Consider the following 22838-nt stretch of genomic DNA (forward strand, 5'->3'; position numbering starts at 1 on the left):
ACCCACCCACAAACCAGTAACAGTAAATCTGGGGTAGAGTACCTGGTTTTTAGATTTATTAAGAACATGCAGCATATGAAGCTTCCCATTAAGGAGCACTTCATGCCACAGATAATGGTGTAGGTCTTACCAAACTTATAAAGCTTCCTTTTGATCATGTGACTCTTGTAACCTTGAGTTTTTCCATCAAAGTTTATTTTTTTGGTGGGTAATAACTTCAAATTATGAAATCCACAAACTGGGATTCTATGTATGTTAGCAAATGGTCCACCAAATGCTAATTTTATAAGGTGTTTTTTTCTCATAATATATATCCAAATTTATTCCAGAGGTGATATCAGAGCACCTTTGTCTGTTATCCTGCAAATATTTCTTCTCTGTTCCCCGGTCTATTGGAATCACCTTTGGTGTTGAAATTCATGATGGGCCATTTAGGGGTTCAAGTTCTGGATTTCCTCTCTTACCTTGGCCTCTGCCAACAGACTTCATACTTGCCACAGCCTATTTCTTCCTTACCAAGACACACATGCACGCATGCATACACATGCATGCGCGACTTCCTACTGGCCCCAGGCTACCTCTGTGCATTAGAACTTATGTAGTGCATTGCTCACCTGTTTTCAAGATTAAAGCCCAGCACACAGGCTGTCAGACGTGCTGATTCCCATGATCAGGTAGATACTGAAAACTGTCAGGGCAACTGAGCAGTATGCTGTGGTTGAAGCAGGAGCTGGCACAGGCTGAAGCAGGAGCTGGCACAGGCTGGAGCAAGAGCAGGCACAGGCTTTGGCTGGAGCAGGAGTAATCTGTCAGAACTACCAGGGAGATGGGAGTATCCCCAACAAGGTAGTAATGTTGAGCAAACTGGAGTGGCTGCTTTCACTAGGAGCCAATATATCTACTTGGGGGTCACCTGGTTAGACCCTTGCTTGTGGATTGGCTGAACCCCCAGGACTTGCAGGGACTTACCTCCAATGACCTATCAGGTTCAGAACACTCAGATTCAGGGATGACTCATCAGGCTCAGAGATGACTCATCCTCTGACTCTGAACACTCATTACAGTTCACCCCCCTAACACCCGAAAAGGTTTTTCTGGGTGTGACTGATGGAATTCTCTAAGTAGGGCAGGTGTATGTACATTGACAGCCAGCCTCCACAAATGATCAGCTGGATCATAACCCTCCCAATCAACAAGGTACATAAGCTTCCGCAGAGAACTCTGGAGTCCAAGATCTGCTTAAACAGGTACTCCTCGTGTCCCTGGACCATGATAGATGCTGGTGGAGGCTGAACTCATCTGGAAAAGGAGTTCTTGAGACGTGGAATACTGGATGCATTTTCATCATCTTCGGCAGTTGGAGTTTGAAGGCTACAGAGACTGATCTGTTGGATGGGCCAACATATTGGTAATCCAGCTTTCATGAAGGTCAGGTAGAGACAAAGTCAGCCTGGAGAGCCATACTTTATCTCCATCTGTGATGTAACGGGTTCCCTGCCAATGGAGAGTGGCGTACCATTTGAAATCCTGTTTGGTCGGTTTTAGGTGGGCTTTCAACTCTTCCTGGATGCAGTGCAGGTGTTCCACTAGTTTGGAGGCTGTGGGTACATGGGAGACTTGTGGCATAGACAGATGGAACTGGGAGTGGAAACCATAACTGATATAAAAAGGACTCTGGTGGGTTAATCTCTGATCAGAAATGTTATACACAAATTTGGCAAAAGGGAGGAGTCAAACCCAGTCATTCTGATGGTAATTGATTAAGCAGTGGAGGTATAGGTCAAGAATTTGGTTTTTGTGTTCCATCTGTCCATACGTCTAGCAGTGATAAGCTGAGGAGACCAATAGATCCACATCCAGGAGCTTGAACAACTCTAGCTGGAAATGTGAAATGAACTGTGATCTTCAATCAGATGTAATGTTGGACAATAAACCATGGAGTTTGAAGACATGGTTGAAAAGCAGTCATTCTGTTACTTCCACTGTGGGAATTTGAAGGCACAGCATGAAATGAAACATTTTTGTAAATAGATTGACAATGACTAGCACAGTTATGTGGCACTGGGTATTTGGAAGTTCAATGATAAAGTCCTTGTAGATGGATGCCAAAGGTTGAGACAGAGTTCACAGTGGAGTCAAAGTGTCCAGAGGATTGGCAATGGAAGTCTTCATTCAAGTGCATATATCACAGAAGTTGATGTACAATTCAATAAATAAATGAAGCTTTAACAACCAAAATTTTGAGACACCAACCTCAACATTTTCCAGTGACTGAACACAAATCATGACATAGCCAGAGTATTGCTAGAAGTGGTTGACCATGAGCGATATAAATCTGGTCTTTAACCAAGAGAATCTTGTTCTTGACCAAGAATTTTGAGTCAGGAGCTAGGTCCATTTCAGTCAACATAAGTTTAGCTGCAAGTGGATCAAGGGGTAGGAGGGACTTCACGAGAGATGGCAAGGGGTGTTGTTCACTGCCACATGGGCAAAATGGCATGGTTTCAAGACTGTGTCCCATTTCCTTTGTCTTTGTGCTTACTCTTACAAGACAACCATTCTTGGCATCTGAGGGATAAGTCAGGATGAAGTCAAACCTGAAAAAAGGGACCAATGAATCTGGTATTGATTGAGAGCTCTTGCAGTTCACAAGTATCCACGTATGCCTGGACTGGGAAACATTCACCTTCCAGGTGATGGCACCATTCTTCAACAGCAGCCTCGATGGCCAGCAGTTCTTTGTCACAGATTTCATGGTTTTGCTCCATGTGCATCAGTTTCCAGGATTAAAATGCACAAGGATGAAGCATACCCTGGGGCCCATGTCGCTGTGACCATACTACTGTAGTCACATAATTGGAGGCATCTGCTTCAACAACAAAGGGTTTTGCTGGGTCCAGATGTACCAAGGTGGGTGCTGATGTTATTGATCAAAGGTGGCCTGGGCTTCTTGTGTACTAGCAAATATAGTATTCTTCTAGAGCAGCCAAGTAATCAGGGTCACCACCTTTGAAAACCCCTGGATGAATCACCAATAAAAATTGGCAAATCCCAGGAAATACTGGACATCACAGACATTTCTTGGGCTACCCAATCCATGATTGTGGATACTCCTGAGGTCCATACCTGTCTTGCTGAGGAAAATGACATAGTTAAGAAGTTCACAGAAAGGTGGGTGTAACGTCTCAGGTATCCTGCACAGGCCATTTGCTTGTAGAAACTCAAGTACCAGGCAGACATGTTGGTTGTGTGGGGCTTGATTTTCTGAGAAGATGAGGATGTCATTGTCATGGATCCACAGGGTCTAGTGTATAGTCAGCCGGTTACCAGTCCCTTGGGAAGTGATCCCAGTAGGGACCAGGCGCCAAGTACCGACATGGTTCCACAGGGGCAGGCCAGGGTCTTCAAGACTCCAAGACTGTGCCTTCCATCACCAGCAAACCGTGTCTCTCTCCATGGCTCCCTACAGTGGATCCTGTCAAGGCAGACTCCTACAGGAGCCTTATCTTGTACCCCTTCAGAGATCAATACCCTTAGTATTTACAGCAACAGCAAGCAGCCTTTTCAAAAGAAGATAAGTTTTAGTCACTCGTTATACAGAAACTGAATAGTCTTTGGGATAGCGCACAGAGGCAAAAGTTAAGCCATAGTCCATTCTGACCAAGCCAGTGTAAATGCCAGCCAAGCTGTGATGGTTTCCATCTGTGTCCCTGTTTCTCTATTCCAGTTCCAGGTGAGAGCAGCAAACCTCTTCTAGAAGCCAACCCTTTATCCCCGATGGTCATCACTCAGTCCTTTCTTCTCCAGGCATGGTCTTGCTGAGTTTCCAACTGCACCTGAAGGAACTTCCCACTGTTGAGTATAGATTGTTCAGTCTTTGGGGCTTCCATTGTACTGCTGGATCCTCTGTTGATCTGGGTTGGTTTCAGCCAATTCCTTAACAACCCATTCATTTCACCCAGACAACAAGGTGACACACACACCTCATATCTTCTGCATTGTTCCAGGAGGAGTGTTAACCCTTTCCCCCCCTGGGTGGCAATGCAAAGTACAGGAAGAAACTGAGGCACACATAGGACTTATAGAAATATTACCAAAAAAATCCCACTTCCTCATAGTCATCCAGGTAGATCACCATGAACTGGTCTAGATTAGAACATCTCTGAAAATGTCATTGACAACATTTGGAAATATGGCTGAGGTGAGAAACTCAGTTTGGTTTGTCACCCTTCCAAATGCAGACTAGATTGTAAGCACTGCGAAGATTAAGCCTGGTAAATAACTTGTGAGAACCTACCCTTTCCAACAACCTGTTGAACAAAGGAAAGGGATACTTGTTTTTAATAGTGATTTTGTTCAACACATGATAGCCTATGCAAAGATGCAAGGAGCCACCCTTTTTTTTTTTAACAAACAGAATCAGAGCTCCAGCAGGAGACATGGACAGACAAATTAAATTCTGTGCAAGATTCTTGACAACATATTCTTATAAGGCCCTGAGTTCTGGTTCCAATAGGAAATAAATCCATCCAAATGGAATTCTGGCCCCTGGCTGGAGGTTGATGGGGTAGTCATAGGGTCTGTGTCAGTTGTCAGCAGCAGTAGCTTGACTCAAATCATTTCTTGCACCTTCCAAGAGATGTCAGGACCATGGTTCAGGGAATGCTGAACATGGTCAAGAAGTGTGGTGAATTGATTAAATTAAACTGCAAAGTTTCCTGATGGTCTTGGATTTCAACCTGGAGGGGCACAGTTTCATGTGTGACTGGACTTGAGGACGGCATGCTACCGTCAGTCAATTCCATTAGGTCTGGAGTGAGGTTTTTCCGCACTGCAAGTTGGTTAGCTTTAGCAAACTCCACGTCCATAAAATTACTAGACATCAGAATCCACAAGCTCGGAGTTGGATGCAGTTCACCTAAAGTATAGTTGGGATGCAGAGGCAAAGCAAGACCAGCAGGTATGGAAGGTAACAATTTGTGGCTGCCAAGATACATGTTAGAAAGACAAGATGGGTGAGGTAATATCTTTTATTGGACCAACTTCTGTTGGTGAGAGAGACGAGCTTCTGAGCTTACACAGAGCTTTTCTTCAGGTAAGCGTGAAAGCTGATCTATCTCACCAATAGCAGTTGGTCCAATAAAAGATATCACCTCACCCACCTTGTCTCTCTAATATCATGGGACCAACAAAGCTACAACAACAGTGCACATGAGATACATGATGGCAGAAGAGGGGCTACATGTGAAGGACTTGACCCCATGGTTATGTCCAGCTGCAAACCCTCTAATGGGGCTGGACACAGTCGTTTCCCAGGGATAGGATCTGGATTTAAAGGGACATTCAGTAGTGAAATGGCCTTGTACACCACAGTGTATACAAAGTCTATTCTGCCACCAATACTCCTTTTCCTGATCTGTGAAGTACCTTTGCCTCATTCTCATCTGCATAGGCTCTGGTCCTGGAACAGCCTCTGGGGATGGCCAGAATGGAGCAGAGATAAACTGGGCATGTGGGTGTGTCCTCTTCTTGGCATTGCTTGGACAAATGGCTGGCAGTCCAGATATACAATTCAATATATGAATTTAGAATGAGGCAGAAGTGGTAGATCTGGGCTGCCTGGTTCCACCCTGTATCAGCAACCATATGCCAAAAGTAAGCAGCATGTGCCAGTATGGCCAATGGCCTTGTCAGAGAAACTTCAGCAGTTTCAGCGGCTTTAGTAGTACAAGTGCAATTCACATAGTCAAATGTCAACAAAAAGGTGTGGATGAACTCACTGAAATTAGTAAGGATCAGGCTAACCTATTCCAGAAGTGGCAAGCACCAGTTAAGGGCTTCATCGGTCAATAAATTGATGATAAGCCCACCTTTGTCTGGTCATCAGGATACGTGATGGGACACATCAAGAACAAAAGGCAGCATTGGTTAACAAAATCACAAAATGTCTGGCAGTTCCCTTCAAACCTTTCCAGAAGTGGGCCTTTCCAGAGGGACCATAGCCAGCACTACTAGAGCTGCTGGGATTTGTGAGCAGACAAAGGCATTCTTCAGTTGCAGCTGGGCAAGTTGATCCTGAAGGCTCTGGACTAACTTCATCATCTCAGTGCTGAACATCCCAGGGGGTTTCCATCTCAGGCACTGGAGCCACGCATGTAAGGAGAAGTCTGCTCAAATTGTCAGGACAGCCAGCCAGCCATGGCTTGAGCAGGAGCAGGTTCTCAGAATTACCAAACTGCTGGGATTATCCCTGAGAAGGTAGTGACGTTGAACAGACTAGAGTGGCTGCTTTCATTAGAAGCCTATATACCTGCATTGGGTCACCTATTAGGTTCTTGCTTGTGAATTGGCTGGACCCTTAGGACTTACAGTGAATTACCTTAAATGGGTTTATCAAGCTCAGAACAGTCAGGGTCAGGTATGACTCAGCAGGCTCAGGTTGACTCATCAAGCTCAGAACACTCATCACAAAAAGCCCCGCAGTAGTGGGGAGTCACAGCCTGAAAGGAGGAAGGGGCATAGAGAGAGAATCAGTTCCTAAAACACACTAGTTATGCTATGTAATAGTCAAACAGATTCTTAGTGCCCATTGCCACTGAAATTTTTCTTTATAAACTGCCTTCATAAAGAATAAAGAATTGCCTGCAGTGAATAAAGTCAGAACTAGAAAATCTATATAATTATGTGCGTGGTTTTTAAAACAAACAAACAAACACAAGAAGTCCAGGCTGTAGCTAAGGGTATGTCTACACTATGAAATTAGGTCGATTTAATAGAAGTCGATCTTTAGAAATCAATTTTATACAATAGATTGTGTACGTCCCCACTAAGCGCATTAAGTCGGCGGAGTGCATCCTCAATACCTGCTAGCATTGACTCACAGAGCGGTGCACTGTGGGTAGCTATCCCACAGTTCCCTCAGTCTCCACTGCCCATTGGAATTCTGGGTTAAGCTCCCAATGCCTGATGTGGCAAAAACATTGTCGTGGGTGGTTTTGAGTACATGTCTTCAGTCTCCCTTCCCTTCCTCTGCGAAAGCAACGGCAGACAATCGTTTCACACCTTTTTTCCTCGGTTACCCATGCAGGCGCCCTAGCATGGCAAGCATGGAGCCAGCTCAGCTCACCGCTGCTGTTGTGAGCATTGTAAACACCTTGCGCATTATCCTGCAGTATGTGTAGAACTTGGCTAAGAGATGCCAGCACAAGGACGATTGTGAGGAGGACATGGACAAAGACGTTCCTGAAAGCACGAGCTGTGGCAATTGGGACATCATGGCAGCAGTGGGGCTGGTTTATACAGTGGAACACTGATTCTCGGCCCGGCAAACAAGCACAGACTGGTGGGACTGGATAGTGCTGCAGATATGGAATGATTCACAGTGGCTGTGAAACTTTCACATGTGTAAGGCCACTTTCCTTGAACTTTTTGAGTTGCTTTCCCCCGCCCTGAAGCACAGGAATACCAAGATGAGAGCTGCCCTGACAGTTGAGAAGTGAGTGGCAATAGCCCTGTGGAAGCTTGCAATGCCTGACTGCTACCGGTCAGTCCGGAATCAACTTGGAATGGGCAAATCTACTGTGGGAACTGCTGTGATCCAAGTAGCCAGTGCAATCACTGACGTTCAGTTATCAAGGGTAGTGACTCTGGGAAATGTGCAGGTCATAGTGGATGGCTTTGCTGCAATGAGGTTACCTAACTGTAGTGGGATGATATATGGAATGCATATCCCTATTTTGGCACTGGACCACCTTGCCAACCAGTACGTAAACCACAAGGGGTACTTCTCAATGGTGCTGTAAGCACTGGTGGATCACAATGGACATTTCACCAACATCAACGTGGGATGGCCAGGAAAGGTGCCTGATGCTCACATCTTTAGGAACTCCGGGCTGTTCGAGCAGCTGCAAGAAGGGACTTACTTCCCAGACCAGAAAATTACCGTTGGGGATGTTGAAATGCCAAAAATTATCCTTGGGGACCCAGCTTCCCCCTTGCTCCCATGGCTCATGAAGCCTGGACAGTAGTAAGGCGCAGTTCAACTATAGGCTGAGCAAGTGCAGAATGGTGGTAGAATGTGTCTTTGGACGTTTAAAAATTGGGCGTTCATAAATTGCACTGGAGGAATCAGCCCCATGTGTCCCGCTAACAATGCACAAGGTTAAAGGGGAGCGCAGCTGAAGGCCTAACTAGAGCAGGCACCATCCCTTTAAATGCTCCCCTCCCTTGCCTTCTCCTTGTAGGTGAGGAGGGCTCAGGTCAGCCTTTATTTTTTTATTTAGTTGGGGATTGGTCCTGCTTTGAGCAGGGGGTTGGACTAGATGACCTCCTGACATCCCTTCCAATCCTGATATTCTATGATTCTATGAAAAGCTTACTGGTGCTGTTTCCTGACTAGGTTAGATCTCAGCGCAACCAGTATTCTCATTGTTATTGCTGCTTGCTGTGCTCTATAATATCTGTGAGAGTAAGGGGGAGATATTTATGGTGGGGTGGGACGTTGAGGCAAATCGCCTGGCAGCCGTTTTGAGCAGCCAGATACCAGGGCTATTAGAAGAGCACAGCTAGGCATGCTGCATACCAGAGAGGCTTTGAAAACCAGTTTCATGACTGGCCAGGCTACGGTGTGACAGTTGTGTGTGTTTCTCCTTGATGCCTTCACCCCTTCCCCCACCGCAGGGCTATTCTCCAGAATGATCCCCTTTAGCCAAGTGCAAACAGCCCAGCATGTTTTTACTGTTCCCTTACAAAAATTCCCCTATTTTAACCAGGTGACCATGAATGATATCACTTTCCTGAGGCTAATACAGAAAGATATAGACTGAATGTTGCTTGAATGTGACCAAAACCCAGGACCATTTGCTGCCATGCTTTGTGCTGCATTGATTCCAGACTACTTGCTTGGTGTGGTAAAGTGTCCTACCATGGAGGATGAAATAAGGCAGCCCTCCCCAGAAACCTTCTGCAAAGGCTTTCAGAGTACCTCCAGGAGAGCTTCATAGAGATGTCCCTGGAGGATTCCCACTCCATCCCCAGACACATTAACAGACTTTTCCAGTAGCTGTACTAGCTGCAAATGCATCCCAATTCTTCAGGGCAAATCACACATTAAACACTATTGCTTTTAAACCCTGTACTGTAGTTACAAATGTGCACTCACCAGACGTGCCTTCTCCAGCTTCAGGGTCGGGGATCCCGCCTTGGGAGGGTATTGGCTCCAGGGTGATGAAAAGGTCCTTGCTGCCGGGGAGAATGGATTCACCGCTTGTCTGCTGCGCATTCTCCTCCTCCTCCTCTTCCTCATCCACAAAATTCTCCTCCTTGTTGCGTGAGACTCCCCCCTTGCTGGTGTCCACGGACAGTGGTGGGGCAGTGGTAGGGTCCCGCCCCTAGAATGCCATGCAGCTGATCATAGAAGCAGCATGTATGGGACTCTGACCCGGAGCAACCATTTGCCTCCTTTGTCTTTTGGTAGGCTTGCCTGAGCTCCTTAACTTTCACATGGCACTGCTGTGTGTCCCTGTTGTAGCCTTTGTCCACCATGCCCTGTGCGATTTTGGCATATATATTAGCATTTCATCTTTTTGATCGGAGTTTGGCCTGCACAGATTCTTCTCCCAATACAGCAATCAGATCCAGTGTTTCTCTTTTGGTCCATGCTGGAGCTCGTTTGCGATTCTGGGGGGATTGCATGGTCACCTGTGCTGCTGAGCTCACCACGCTGACCAAACAAGAAATGAAGTTCAAAATTTCCCGGGGCTTTTCCTGTGTACCTGGCTAGTGCATCAGAGTTCACAGAATTCGCTCTGGACAGAATGCTGTCCAGAGCGGTCATATCGGTGCACTCTGGGATAGCTCCTGGAGGCCAATACCGTCGAATTGAGTCCGCACTACTCCAAATTCGACCCTCGCCAGGGAGGAGTACAGAAGTCAATTTTAAGAGCCCTTAAGATCGACAGAACGAGTTTGGTTGTGTAGATGCATTCATTTTAAAATCGACCTAACGTGGCTAAATTCGACCTAACCCCGTAGTGTAGACCCAGGGCTAAGAGAAATGTAAGGAAATAGCTATTTTTCTGATGGTGTTTGGTGAAGATGTCACTTAGAGGCCCTATGAAAATCCAGTCTTCTAGAAGCATGGTTTTGCCTCTCAAAACTGAAGTCATATGAGGCTCACTCCATATTTTAAATTTTATTGCCTGAACAGTGATTGAACAATAAATCCTAATCTAGTTTGTCTGTGTCTCAAAATCCAACTTTAAACTGAGGGGCTCAATTCATCTGTCTTATTTACCTCAGCAACCACAGTCTTCCTTTTTTAAATGTGAAATTTTTGCATATAATCTCAATTTTCTATTTATTCAAATAAAAGTACCTACTTGTTTATCAAAGATAAATAGACATAGTAATTTTTTCTTTTAATTTCATTAGAAAACTTCTTTCTACAATTTTCAAAAGCTGGGCTTTCATAAAGAATTTTTATTTTGAAATAAAGTTAAATTATTTAACTGTAGCTGGAATTTTCTGCAAATGTATTGTGGTCTCCTCTAAAGTTCCATTCTTTCATATCTACTTGCTTTCAAGAGTAAGCATCTGATGTTTTCTAGTTAACCTAAACTGAAGAATGTAGGTCTTATCAATCAAAAAGAAAGCATTGGTAGCGATAGTGATATTCATATACAAGACTGTTGGTGTGTGGCAGCTAGCATCTGTGATGGCCTCTCTACTTATTAACTGTCAATGTAATCTAGTCAAAGATGGATTAGTGATCATAGTACAGGCAAAGAGGTCAAACATGCAAAATAAATGCAATTTATCATATGGTTCTGAAGTTTATCAGGTGGCTATAAAATGGGTTATCAGGAGCATACATGTGGTGTAATTCACAACATGTGTATATTTTATATATAAAAATGTAAGAGTGGGAACAACAGAGGATACTCTTGTGAACTACACTGATAGTACAAGTAATTTTTCTGTAATCATAGAAGTAAATACTCGAAATATAGTTTATTTTATACCAATATTCCCATTCAGAAATTGCAAATATGTCTTTTGCTATCCATTTGACACATTTTTATTTTTTCACTAGGTTTAATATCAAATAAAATATTTATTGACATTCTTCTTGACTTGATTACTTTGAACCTTGGAACAAACAGCCTTCCTGATGTATGGATGCACCTCACAGTTTCAGATGTAAGTTTTAATTGATATTTTCATTTCTGTAGATCTCATCACTTCAACATTTTGCCAGTTTGGCTGGTGAATATGCAGTTCTGGGCTATACATAGTAAATGTGGCCTTATTCTTACCATAAGGAAGCAAAACAAATAATTTTAAAGGACCTTCCCAGATATTACTTCCATCAATTACTTTCTATAAGAGTAAGTTTGTGAATGCAGCTATGACAAGATTTAAATCTGTATATTATTACTCTATTTATTTATGCTTTTCTCACTTATAGTATATGAGCATTTCGGACATTAATTAATTTATTCTCACAACACCACTGTGGGGATAGGAATTATCTCCAGAGGGGGAACTGAGAAACAGTGACATTAAGGAACTTGCCCAAGACTGAAGTAGACTCAATGGCAGAGCTGCAAATAGAACCTACAGCTCTTGGGTCAATTCAGTGCTTAACCACAAGACCATCTTTGCTCTTTATTCAACTGTAAATCCAAGATATGGGAATAAGAGGTTGGACCTGCGTAGTGTTAAATACGTTTCTCCAAGATTCTTGTATTTTCTGTGTGAACATTAAATTTTCCAAATGATTGTTTTTATTAACAGCACATGTGTCCAAGACTATGGGATAAGGAGGATTACCAGATTTAGCAAATTTGGATTCTTCTAGGAAAAGGCTTAATATCAGAGGATAAAATGCACTTACAGTGAAAGAGGGTTAACATTAAGGCTTTAATTGAGACTTAAGTGGTACATAGAATTTTGTGTGGGCTCTTTGCTGATGGGTGAATTTCACTGAGTACCTGATCAGTCCTAAAAGGTTCTGAGCAACAGGACCTCCAATTGACTTAAAAATTGGAATTGCAGATGCTCAGTACCTCTTGCAATCAGGCCATACATCTCTCTTTTTTTATAGTAAAGAAATTAAATAGAAAGAATATGAGTCAGATGTCCAGTTTGTTGTTAGTGTATGTTAGTAGTAGTGTTGTTAGTAGTTGACATGCATGCAGGCTGAATGGAGGATTACTTACATCACTAATATAAAACGTGTATCTATTTATGTATCCCGCAACACATTCTTAGGTACACCTCTACCCCGATATAACACAACCCAATATAACGCGGTTTCACCTATAACGCAGTAAGATTTTTTTGGCTCCCGAGGACAGCATTATATCGGGTAGACATTAAGACATGGCACAATCTGATGCTAAGTGTCTAAAAGTGGAGAGTCAGGGTTTGATGGCTATCTTCTGTCAGAGTTAAGAAAATTCATTCTGTATAATTGTATAAAATTGTATTGTGTTTTATTTTAATTATGTAAGAAATGTATATTCTTACACACAACTGTAGTCCAAACATTTATAATTTTATTTTTATAGTTACAAAATCTGGCAACTACATTAATGGTGAACTCAGAACTTATTGATTGGCGCAGATTCTTATTAACAGCAGCTCAACCATGGCCAGTTCCCTCTGTGATACAGCTCCTTAATACCCTGCACAGCTTTAAGGCTGTTGATGAAGCTGGATCAGGCTTTGTTACACAGGAATACTATAATCAGGTTATAATTGTTTCTTCTTTTGAATAATATTATTTTGTATATTTTAATCAAAAGGCGTATTATTCGTTTTGTTCATTTTGTTTTATAAACTCAGTCTGAATTTTAATAGTTTTAGTATTTTGGGAATCCCTTTTGGTGAAACTTGTCTTATGCAGAGAAAACAAAGAAACTTTGCTAGATTGAGTCCAATATTTGCAAATTGCATTCACAGTTTTTAATAACAAGATCTGATTAATTAGGTGGACTCTGTACATTCATTTCTCTCTTTCCTTGGGAACTAGTTTCTAATGAAAATCCTCCTGTTCTAGAAAATCAGAAACTGACAGACTGTTATTTGATTCTTGTTATTTATTCTTTTTAATTTATCCAGATTTTTTTTTGTTTTTGACAGCTCTACTTTAGCTGTAAAATATCTGTAATTTTATCTTGACTTAGTTAAATAAACAATTTTTGCAAATGAAGATTGATTTTTCATCCTGCAGTGAGTGGGAAATTACAAGATTCTTTGGTTCAAATGCATAAGAAAATTTTAATTTGGGTCTTTGTTTTGCATAGTTCAGCAAGGTTTTTGGGAAGGGAGGTTTCATGAAAGTAAAAGAATTTTGGGGAAGGCAGCAGTTGCCTTTCACAGGCATCTGTACTGCTCCTCTTGCAAAATTAAACATTGGCAATATAATTCCAGAAGCCTGTGATTTTCAGAATTTCTTTCTCCAAAGTCTCACTGATCCAACTACCTTCCAGCAGCAAGTGTCCCAAGACATTTGAAAAGAAACTAACCCTGCCAGAGTAGGAAAAGTCACAAAAAGGTGTAGCTATAGATGTTGCACCCACCTACACATTATTGTGGTATTTTTCACCGAGGTACTAGAGATTAAAAATATACCAACAGCTCCAAAGTCAACAGAATGTTAATGCAGCATTTTTGACACAGGATGCTAGTTTGAACATCCTTTTAACTCAGCATCTGATATGAGTGCTATGAAGTATGAACATTCTAGCAGTTGCCCTGCAGCCATGTCAATGTGTCTGAACTAGCAAAACAAAACTAAGTTTACTGAGGTAAAAAGGTATTCTTTACAAAGGGTAAGACTGTTATAATTTAGTGCTAAAAATGTAGCATTCTCATCTTTTCCTCTCCCTTCCACCAAGTACTTTCTTGCATGGAATGATCTTTGCAGATTTTTTTTTTAAATCCCTTAAGAAATGTAGCTCAACTAATTAATATGTTAGCGCTATAAAATTTTCTGCTAAAAGGTAAAGATGTGTTATTCCAGACCTAGATTCCACCTGTCTCACTCTTCTATTGCAGAGAACATAGCACGAACCAAGAGCTGTTCATCAGTAAATACTATGGCTGTATATAGGCATGGAAGGATTAGAGCCCAAAATCACCTGGCACAGGCCAGCTGCGGGTGTCTAATTGCAGTGTAGACGTACCCTAAGTAACTTCGGAGCCTCAGACTCATCAAAAGTCGGTACCAGACTCCTAAGTACCTAAGTCACTTTTGAAAATGGATCTTAGGCTTCATTACTTAACTGCTTTTGAAAACTTTACCCAAAGTCTATTAAATTCTGCAGAACACCTCCAAACGCCTTTAGGATACCACAATCATACCACAGAGATCCAATGATTTTAACAGACAGCACTGTATATTGCAATTTTTGTAATTTTACAACATAAATACGCATGGGAGAAAATGTAATCAGGAGTTTTTCAGACTTATGAAAACCAACACACAATTCTCCTGACAGACAAAGTTTGAAATTAATAGGCATTTCTGCTCTCAGTTACACCTTGAAACTACATTGAAATCAATGGGATTGTATGGGGAAATGGAGTTCAGAATTTGCCTCACTGTATTTAAAGCTACCCTTTACAAACTTCATATCCTTCTCTTTGACATTTACAGATGTTTAGTCACTTTTACATGTTTAACTCTTTGATGTAGAATTACCGAGTCATCATCTGTAGAACAGAATGCACTATAGAGTTAATGAGTCAGTAGTTACAGTCCGGAAAGTAAGAAAAGAGCAATAGCACTGAGTTGGTAAAAGAGCTGTTCAGCCATGTAAGGATGTGTTATCTGTAAAGAAAAGCCACTGAACTCTTTGTTAAGGAGGACCTGCAAAGCTAACATGAAAATCCACTTAATCTCTAAATTACCTGCTGAATTCTCCCTACTAACCTGTCTATAGAAAGCATCCAGTACAGAAATTTATTTTAACAATTTTTCCCCTTTGAAATTCTCTTGGCACTTCCTGTTTTTTTGAAAAAACAGCTTAATGCTGTATATTAACTCTGACTCTTGCAAAAATATTTGTATTAAAATGCAGACCATGTATGTTGTGAATGGTGGAAAAGGTAATGATTCACCTAAAAGGGGAGAAAAGGACATGAAGAAGCTTTAATAAAAAAACAGTCCCAATAAGATTTGAACTTGTGTATACATTGATAGGCTATACAGTCTTTTGTCAACATTTCTGAAAATTTACAGGTATTATCTAGACGGCTTGAAAATGCCCATATTGTTCTATTAATCCAATGAGAAATATATTCCGAATATTATTTTTAATTGAAAATAAGGTTTATAAAAGTTTAAACAAGATTCATTCTCTATTTCATACTCACAATGTCATGACAATCACATTTATTTACTCTATATGTTGCTATTCCAAGAAGCAAACTATGAAAAAAATAAACCTCAGTGAGACTAAAAACAAGAATATTCTGACATTATATCTATATGCACACATTTTCCATAAACAGGCTACTGACCAAAATGAATTTTAAAATATCATTGGGAATTTTGCCTAAATAAAAGGTGCAAGTTTTGGTCCATAACAAGTAGGGACTAGATTGTGGCTTGTCCTGCATGCCCATGCAGTAGAGGAATGGCTTATAAGGTGTCCCCTTACTTCTTGCTGCTGACCTCCATAAGCCATTATGGGCACCTTCCCCCAGTGTATGGACTGAGAGCGAGGCAGGAATGAGAAGCCTTGCCTCTGCCTCCCAAAATCCCACCCAGCACAGTTTTATGGGTGCATCAGGAGGATGTACAGTGTGTCAGTTATAGGGCTAGCAAAGGGCACACCTCATCTGGTGAAGGGGGAAACCAAGAGGCAGATTGCAATTCTGCATCACAAACAGCTTCCTAGTCTGCTCCTGGGGTAGTGCAACTATATGAAGAGGCATTTAGTAAATCCACAATTGACCCATAGGTATAGGCAAAAAGAATAAAGTTTCAATGCTTGGTATTTTCAGGGGAATCTCTAGATATAAATTCATTCTTATGTAGATAGTAGCAGTATAAGGTTCGAGTTGCTACCATAACATTCAGTATTTACTTGCTCATGAAAAGATTTTGTTGCAAAGTGTCCAAGTATCTAATTAAATTATTCATATTAAGCAGATTGTTACTTACAACAACAAATTCTGAACTTGAATAAATGCAGAGACAGATTTTATACTTTGTCACCCTAGCTCTTTCTGTGATTTTAGAACAGAACAGTCCAGTCCCCCCCCCCTTTTTTTTTAAGGGGATGAAACTCAGTAACTTTTTTTTTTTAGGTTGGTTTATGGTTTAAAGGCAGTGAAGATTTAAAAATGCCAGAAAATCCTACAGAGCCTTTGCCTTTTAATAGACAGGAGCATCTTATAATGGTAACTATTGAAAACTGTAAATAATTTAAGGTATCATTTGTCATTTTTAACACAATGGTCCTTTTTCTCAGTTCGCATGACCTCTTCTTTTGCAATGTTAATGCCTACTTATTTTACCTAGCCATTATTTCTTTCCAGAAAACTATAAAAGAAGTTCTTGGGAGCAGTTGAGTCATAAATGACCATAGCTATCACTGATAACATGATAGCATGCATCCGACAAAGTGGGTATTCACCCACGAAAGCTCATGCTTCAATACATCTGTTAATCTGTACAACGGCATCCTATTATTTTTGTTACTTCTCCCAAACACTCTGGCACACTTGTTTGTCTCTCCAGTTTTGCTAGGTCTTGTCTTTTAGACTTTAAACTCTCTGTCATTTACTCTACATCTATACAGTGTTAATCACAACAGGGCCCTGACCTGGTTGAGGCCTCTAAGCAATTGCACCATACAAGTATTAAATAACAGTAATGAAAATATAATAAGGAATTGAAATGAGCTGAATAACAATGGCTCATTGAATCAGTATTTTTTTGTGGTGGCTGCCATCTTATGCTCCAGAATCTAAGCTTTCATTTATTAAAAATTAAGTCCAAGATTTAAAAACTGGGTGTCTAACGTTAGACTTCTGAATCCATATTTAGGCACTTAAATCAAAGAGAAATCAGTCAGAACCACTTGATGCTCAAAACATTTGAAAATCAGGCCATGTATTTAAGCAGCTATAGGTGTATTTAATAGCATAACTTTAGGCACCCATTTTTGACACCTTAGCCCAAACTCTAGCCCTTAAATTTGAAAAAAAACAAAACAAAACAACCCAACCATTTCAAAATGTAAATTGGGTATAAAGTGACACAGTGATGCCTGGTTCAATCTGCAGACAGCCTGAAACAGTAGCTGTGAGAGGAAAAAACCAATCCCATGTACTTCAATGCTTTGTTCATTCCTAAACCTAATTATGATAATTTATTGCAAAGGCCTCAGACATTGCTGGCACCTCAGTATCCCCTCTTTTCTGCCTGTAGCACACAGCAGTTTAGTCCCAGAGGGTTGAAATGCTTTAGTCTAACCCAAGTTATTGGTCTTAATATAATGGTAACTGGTTGAAATTTAATGGCTGGTGATATACAGGCTAGATTATCTAATTGTCACTACTCATTACAGCACACACACAAAAAGAGACAATCCTTTCTGTAGAAGCTACTATGAATGCTGTCTCATGTTGGTCAGGACTGGGCAGCACCTAATTTTACATAAGACATTGGAAGACTATCACTGTTTTTTCCAATTTGACACCTATTCGAGGATACTGCTTTCAGTATAGTTTGTGGTGAATACATTTTATTATTGATGAAGGGAGCTATGCAACAAATTCTTGGTGCACAGTATAAAAATGATAATTAACACAACTTTTGGGAGCAAAAGTTTTGAGTAAATAACTTTTTTTAAGAAAAGAAAAAAACGTACTTGCAATAAAAAATAAGAAAAACCTGAGAATAGAAAGATGAATCTCGCACCCATTAATTTTAAGTATAGTGTATATATTCATAGAGAGAGACATAATGTATGTATAAAGAAGAGTTAAAACATCATAACTTTTTTATGAGATTTTACAGATTCCTACTGGTTTTTTGAGAATCTTCACTGCTGAAAACAAAATATTATAATGTAGATGTTCTTGATTTTTCCCATAGGATCGCAACACTCTTTCTGAAAGTATATTTCTCTTCAGCAGTCACTATCTTGCATATACATTTAATCCTGTCCTCTATAGACTTTTGATTTAAATTGGCCAAATATCCTTTGCAGGAATTAATTTAAATGTTTTTCCTTTTCTAGTTTTTCTTTCTTTTATTTGCTGATGTCAGAAAAGATCCCTCACAACTTGACTACACTAAGATGCTGCTTTATTTTGCTTCACATCCTGATGCTGTTGAGGGAGTATACCGAGCGCTTAGTATTGCTACGGGAACGTACATCCGAAGAAGAAAAGAAGTTTCTCCTCCACATGTGGTAAAATGTGATTATATGAATCAGTAAATAGAGCCATAATGGTGCTGGCAAGTTATAATGTCTGGTCTGATGACTTAGGGTCAGATTCTGATACACTTACTCATTTTGGGTAGCAACTTTCTTCAGAAATAGTACTATTGACTACACAATACCAACTTCAGTACAAATACTCAAAATAAGATGCTTCTCAATATGAGTAAGGCTATGAGGATCTATTCCTTGAGCAATAACACAATTGCAGGGCATTTCCTGGTAATAAATGTCCAGTACAGGAAAATTGAGGGCATCTTTTGGTCTAACCTCAGACCACTAAAGCCAGCTAGCTATTAATCCCCAGTAGATAAACTGCATCGTGGTTGTTACTATTGCTGTTATAAGCAAAACAATTTTTTTTTCAATGTATCTGTGACACATGGCTAGAAAGAGTTAAAAATCCTGCAAAATAAATAACCTTCAAAAGACATGTGGGGAGATAATGTTTGTGTTTTTGTCTATTTACATATATATGAGTAGGGTCGACAATATAATTAACAGTCCCAGTCTATGCTGTATTCTGAAAATTCTGAAGTCAAAAGAAGATCCTAGCATTTAAATGAATTGTAAACATGGGCTATCTCAGTATTCATCTTTCTTTGAAATGTACTGTGAATGGTGGAGGAACAAGCAAATGGCCTAATGTTAATTCGTATAGCTAAGTACCGGTGATGGACCTCCTTCAGAGTCATCCTAATTACCTTTTGTTCTCTGAGGAACTCCAACTCGTCAAAAGACATGAAATTGTATAAAAGATCTTTGGATTCTGATTCTGTCATCTCAGATCTGCTTAGGCTTCATCAGGGGAAGTTTGAGTCACAAGACTGAGGTCCCAGTTATGCTGGTACGCCCTGAATATTATACTTGGACATTGGACTATAAATATGAACTATTTCTGAAAGAACTCATTGCAGCTACAAAGCTCACCATCTCTGCTATGAATCTGCACCTAAATGAATTTAACTCATGTCTTTATGTACATTGATCTTTTTAACCATACCCTCTCTCTCTCATTTTTTTACTAAATTTTAGTTTAGTTAATAAGAATTGTCTGTAGCATGTATTTGGGTAAAATCTGAAACATTCATTAACCTGGGAGGTAATATGTCCGATCCTTTGGGATTGGTAGAACCTTTTCTTTTATATGATGAAATAAGATTTATAGAAATTTTCATTATATTTGACGTGAGTACCTGGATGGAGGCTTGAGGCTGGATCACTTAAAGGGAACTGTGTTGTTTGGACTTCTGAGTGACCAGTAAGGTAATAAAGAAGCTGTTTTATGCTGGCTTGGTAAATCTAAGTATTGGAATATCCACCAGCTTTTTGGAGTTTGGCTGCCTCATTGTTTGCAGTTCACCCTAATTGAGTGACCACAGCTAGCCCCCACTAGGACCCCAATCACAGTATCATTACCATTCTTATTAACTTTTTTTTCTGGTATGTTTCTTGGGGATCTTAAAAAGTTTATTTTGGTATGGTTTTTCAAATATTTCAGTTCACCTGTTAGTCAGATGGATTAGTAACATATTGCTGTAAGTTCAGTCATTTATGGCAAAGTTCAGTCTGAAAGTTCAAGACTATTATGAATATATTGACATATTAAATGAAGTCAACATTTTGAACTATGTTCGTATTTCTTTAGTGTGCTGAGCTGTTTTCCCAGTCTTTAATGACCCAAAGCTTTCCATACAATACTGATTACTTTGTACTCTTTTTACAAACGTATAAAAATCATGACTGATCTTTTAAGGTATGAATGCCACAATGTATTTCTTTTCATACCTTTTAAAGAGCTCAGTACATGTACACATGATGAAATCTCTCACCACACTTGCACAACCACAGTGACTACTACTTCCTTAACCTACTTAAACTGCAGTTCGACTCTGAAAAGTTATTGTATAAAAATGGCATTGTTTTGTTCCACAGATCTACCCCATGTGTATTCATAGTCACATCTTCTCACTTTTGTGACAAAAATTAGTTTTTTTACTACTCTTTACCCCTGTTAGTACTGTAGACCCAGTACAGCTTTGGGAAAAGGGAGCGCAAGTATAACTGAGGCCAGAATTTGCAAGCAGAATCTTACATTTGGTAAAGAACACAGCTTGACTTTTAAGATCCCAGGGAGAGTCTGAAAGACTGGCAGTTAAGGAGGAAAAAAACTTTTTACTTGTAAGGTGAGAATACTTAATATGAAAATCTTTGAGACACTATAAATGTGGAACTCTCCCATTTTTTGAGTTATTTTTCTGAGTAGTTTACATTTTAAATAAATGTAAAGCTAATACTAATATAAAGTAGACATTTCCAAATGCATAGTTGCATGATAATACATTTTTAATTATAGTTTCTGTAATTTCAGGATAAACATCTTGCAAAACACATGGTATTTTTACTGAATTTATGGAGAATTTAGATTGTAAAAGAAGATTGACATTGTCCCTAGTTGGCTGCTAGTTGAAGATAGAGGAAGGATTTCTTGGTGGTTAAAGCTATCAGAGTTCAGACTTGGTTTTGTTGCAGGCTTCCTGTGTTACCTTGGACAGGTCACTTAATCTCTTTGTAACTCAGTTCTTCATGTATAACTAAAAACAATAATGTTCATAGTTATAAAACATAGGGGCAGCTTTCTACTGCCTCAGTACATTATTCTTCTTGATATCAAGCAGAGGAAAGCCTGAAGTCTGGCTTGCCAAAATTCTAATTAGCCCTTTCCTTCCCCCCTTTCCTTTGTTATTGTATATATTCATAGGTAGGGATGTTGAGGGATGCATTCTGTTTGTGAGGCACTACATTATTGTTTGTGAGGTGCTTCGTTAGTGTAGTCAGGGGACACAGAAGTATCGAGACAGATATTTTTCTTTTAGATAACATCAGGTTTTAAACAGTTTCACTTGTTATAACAACTTTGTTTTTATGAGTTAGTGTTCAAAGAATTGCAGTGCTGGAAAAACATTCTTTCAGAATATCCCTTCAGCTTACATTCTTCTTTGCATACATCTACAGTTTATTAGTAGTGTTAAATATATAAAAGAGTGAATAGCTGAAATCCTATTCTACAAAAGTCGGGAAGAGTTTTGCCACTGACTTCTGGTCCAAAATGTCACCCAATATGTTCAACAACCACCAACAGGAATGGAATAAAAAATACATTGTGAGCTATAGTTGTGGTGTAGAAGGGTATATTTAAGTTAGTCAAACTCTGTGAAGTAAAAAGGCTTATAAGAGAATTTTGAAGTCCTTACTTTGTTTTTACATAACTTTTTTAAAAATAACACCAGTTATAAATGATGTTACTTTAGCATCCATGTCTAATTTGGATATCGTTTATAAAGAGAAGTTAGTAGAAGTTATGATTTAAACACATGTGCTGGAATATGTATTTACCCAATAAATACTTCTTTTAGTCTATCAAGTCAATTATCTTTGTACTGAAGCACATGGATACGTATGTTTATTTGATAAAGGATTATGTCAACTGTTAGACTTTAATTAGCTAATTTTTTCACTTATTTGTTTCTCCCTTTCCACTAAAAAAAGTAAAATTAAAACTAAAAAGTTATGTTGTGACACCAGCTAAAAGGCAAGAAAGTTTGGAGATTTGAAAAATAGTTTACTCGGATAAAGAAATCAGAAAAACACCCTATTCTGCTAGATGTTTCAAACATGCCAATCTCCACAATATCTAGTTGCCATATATAGTAAATTTAAGGGAAGCATCATTTCTCCAAGTGTGTCTCATGTATTCAAACAGAACATACTCTCAGCTCATTTGTTTTATGCTGGCATTTTAAGGACTTACAGTCAGCTGTTGCATACTCCAAGGACATACTGCTGTGCCATAGCGCAAATGTTGCTGCTGATGGAAGGCTTGAACAGGCAGTTGCATCTTGCATCCCATTCTAATGATTGCCAGACTCAAACACATTTTGATTTTGTGTGGTAAGGAATTCCACAGCTGAGGGTCTTTCACTGAAAACGCTCAAAAACCAAGTCCCAAGAGTTTTGCCCTGGGGTTCTATTAGTAACAAAACCCCTGCTAATTGGAGGTAGGGAGAAAGAAAGATGGGCTCTGAGCTGTTCAGGGCAAAGATAACAAAGACCCTGAGCCTCCTATATTGGAGAGGAAGCCAGTATAAGGTGCATACTACTAATGTGATATACTCTCAAGAATCTCTCTTAATAAAAAAATGGGCTGAATGTTGAATTATTTGGAATGTCTTTGTAGCCTTAATGGTTAGCCCTAGACAGAGTGTGTTGGGCAATCTTATCTAGAGGTAGCTAAGTCATCAGTCACCTTTGTGCTCACAAATCTCTACTCCTGGCCTTCCCTCTTCACCCGGGCTCTCCTCTGTTCCTGTA

At 39.9% G+C, this 22838-nt stretch overlaps 1 protein-coding gene across 4 annotated transcripts in view; it reads left to right on the plus strand.

The window, feature by feature from the left end:
- SPEF2 (sperm flagellar 2) overlaps nt 1-22838 on the plus strand; it is a 146420-nt gene that overhangs the window by 113012 nt on the left and 10570 nt on the right. For 3 of the 4 annotated variants that reach the window (XM_039542960.1, XM_039542952.1, XM_039542953.1), the window contains 4 exons: nt 11093-11199; nt 12573-12755; nt 16324-16416; nt 18264-18437. In XM_039542960.1, the coding sequence (XP_039398894.1) occupies nt 11093-11199; nt 12573-12755; nt 16324-16416; nt 18264-18437 (557 nt within the window). Of the gene's footprint in view, nt 1-11092; nt 11200-11231; nt 11333-12572; nt 12756-16323; nt 16417-18263; nt 18438-22838 lie in introns of those variants that run through there. The other variant, XM_039542954.1, reaches the window with a different exon arrangement.

The sequence above is a fragment of the Mauremys reevesii genome, linkage group 6 (assembly GCF_016161935.1).
Source record: "Mauremys reevesii isolate NIE-2019 linkage group 6, ASM1616193v1, whole genome shotgun sequence".
NCBI lineage: Eukaryota > Metazoa > Chordata > Testudines > Geoemydidae > Mauremys > Mauremys reevesii.